The sequence below is a fragment of the Buceros rhinoceros genome, unplaced genomic scaffold (genome assembly GCF_000710305.1).
Source record: "Buceros rhinoceros silvestris isolate BGI_N320 unplaced genomic scaffold, ASM71030v1 scaffold24823, whole genome shotgun sequence".
NCBI classification, from domain to species: domain Eukaryota; kingdom Metazoa; phylum Chordata; class Aves; order Bucerotiformes; family Bucerotidae; genus Buceros; species Buceros rhinoceros.
The window spans coordinates 1,830-4,200 of NW_010404568.1; the positions used below are offsets into that span (position 1 = coordinate 1,830).

Genomic DNA, 2,371 nt, shown 5'->3' on the forward strand with positions numbered 1-2,371 from the left:
CGGTGCGGTCTCGGTGCAGCTAGCCAGATGTGCAGCAGGCTCCTGGACGCTCCTATCCCTGCAGATGTGGACGAGTGCTCCCTGGAGTACAGCCCCTGCAGCCAGCTGTGCAGCAACACTCCAGGTGCTTTCACTTGCACCTGCCTCCAGGGCTACACCCTGTGGCACGGCACAACCTGTGAAGTGGCAGGTAGGGTGAGCCAGGGAGCTTGGGCTGTCTGAGGGGCTGGGCAGCGTCCCCAGCTAGCCTTGTCTCTGCTCACCGGGTGACATCCCTTGCCCTGACAGACAATGCAACACAGATCCTGGTGGCTGTGGGGCAGGACCTGGCCCTTCTGGATGTGCGGACCCAAGCCTACCGGCCTCTGCTCTCCACCAAGACCGAACCCCGCGCCCTGGTCTATGACCTGCTCCGAGAAACCTACTACTGGCTGACAGAGGACAGTGAGCTCCGTGCTCACCTCCCGGGGAAGGGCACGAGGGCCCTCTATGCAGGTGGGAAGGAGTGCTGGTGCTGGGTACTGAAGAGGAGCTGAGATTGGTGCTGAGAGCTGGCCCACCATCCTAGCCCTGCCTTTCCCAAAGAGGAAAGGGCAGCCTGGGTTTTGCCTCCTGGCCTGGAGCAGAAACAGTGTGCCTTAAATCGCTCTGTCTCTGCAGATGCCGGGGAGATCAACAGCATCTCTGTGGACTGGTTCACAGGGCAGCTCTACTGGGCTAGCAGCCTCCCTGCAGCCATCTGTGTGGGGCTGGCCGATGAACGGGGCTATGTGACAGTGCTGGGGAAGGATGTGTCACCAGAGCAGCTGACAGTGCATCCGGCTGCAAGGTGAGGATGGAGTGAGCTCGTGGCCCTGGGCTCCTGGAAGAGTGATGCTGGTGCTGGCCATGTCATGCCTGCTGTGGGGCTGTGGCAGCACTGGCGTTAAGCTGTGAAGTAGGTGCTTAGTGCCTGCTCCCAGGTCGCTGTACTGGGTCAACCGTGGGCAGAGGGGCCGGACAGTCATTGCTGCAGCTGGCATGGATGGCTCAGACCGGCGGGAGCTCACGGTGGTGTCCATGGAGGAGCCTGTGGGGCTGAGCCTGGATCACGTGGCTGGCAGGCTGTACTGGATCAGCGAGTACAAGGAGGTAAGGATGTGCGGCAGCAGAGCTCTGCACCCCAAGTAGTGGGAGGCAATGGGGTGGGAGTGGGTAAGGTGGCCCTGGTTCCCCTGTGGCCATGGCCAAGGCATGGGAAGGCACTGGGCTGGGGAAGGCACCACCGTGAGCCCCGTGGCTATGGGACAGTGGCAGGGTGTCGGGGTGCCATATGGTCACCTTGCCTTGGACTTGCCTTGTCCCCAGTCCATCGAGACGCTGCGGGTGGATGGCAGTGGGCGCCACTCCTTTCCTGCTGTCCTGCGGAGCCACACGGAGCCACTGGGCCTGGCTGTGTTCGAGAGCCGGTTCTTCTGGAGCGATGGCACAGAGCTGGTGTCAGCCAGCCGGGCTGCTCCCCAGGAACATGCGGTGTTGCTCCGTGCCCCTATCTCAGCGTTCACTGTGCTGCATGCACTGCAGCAGCCTCCCCGTGAGTACCCTCTGGGCACCCATGCTGGTGCAGGGCTAGCAGCACCCACACCGCTTCCCTGGGTGCTAAGGGAGGCTGTGCTGGCTCCTGGAGCTTGCTGAGTCCTGCCCAATCATTCTCCTGGTCCTGCACTGAGGGCTTGTGGGATTGTGACAGAGGGGACATGTGAACCCAGAGGAAAGCTGCGGAGTCTCATGGCTTTGGGTAGAGCTGAACCCTCCTACCTCATGTGACACTGCTACCCCACCTACGGTGGCTGGCCCATATCCAGCCCCAAGACGGCCTGTGGTTTTTGAAGGCTGGGGGAGAGGGATGGCGAGCATCATGCCTGCCTGAGCTCTTAATGTCCCTTTGCTCCCAGGGGACACTGCTGCATGTGCTCCGGGCCTGTGCAGTCACCTTTGCCTCCTGTCCCCTGTGCACCCTCGGGGCTACCAGTGTGCGTGTCCAGAGGGCCTCTTCCTCCTGCCCTCAGGGAAGTGCACAGGTGAGCAGGGTCTGCGAGGGGGGCTTGGCTGTCTGGGGTGGGATGCATCCCTGTGGAAGTCGGAGGGGGCCGTAAGGGGCTGTGGCTTTGGTGGGGTGAGGTTCCCAGCACACATCAATGCTGTTATGTTTCTGCCTTGGTTCATGCTGGTGAGCCCATCCAGTGTCCCTGGGGCCACACTCACACGCTGCCCTTGTACCCCGCAGAGCTGTCCATCGTGTATGCATCGGGGAAAACCATCTCCCTGGTGCAGGTGGGCCCTGGAGCACGCAGCAGACGGGTGCAGGAGTGGCAGGAACCCCTCCACCTGC

At 62.3% G+C, this 2,371-nt stretch overlaps 1 protein-coding gene across 1 annotated transcript in view; it reads left to right on the forward strand.

Annotated features, from left to right (window-relative positions):
• LOC104491075 (very low-density lipoprotein receptor-like) overlaps positions 1 to 2,371 on the forward strand; it is a gene marked incomplete at both ends in the record, with an annotated part of 11,292 nt that overhangs the window by 1,340 nt on the left and 7,581 nt on the right. The window contains 7 exons of the mRNA XM_010133435.1: positions 65 to 190; positions 289 to 495; positions 661 to 829; positions 963 to 1,131; positions 1,348 to 1,573; positions 1,935 to 2,060; positions 2,267 to 2,313. Of these exons, the coding sequence (XP_010131737.1) occupies positions 65 to 190; positions 289 to 495; positions 661 to 829; positions 963 to 1,131; positions 1,348 to 1,573; positions 1,935 to 2,060; positions 2,267 to 2,313 (1,070 nt within the window). The remainder of the gene's footprint in view (positions 1 to 64; positions 191 to 288; positions 496 to 660; positions 830 to 962; positions 1,132 to 1,347; positions 1,574 to 1,934; positions 2,061 to 2,266; positions 2,314 to 2,371) is intronic.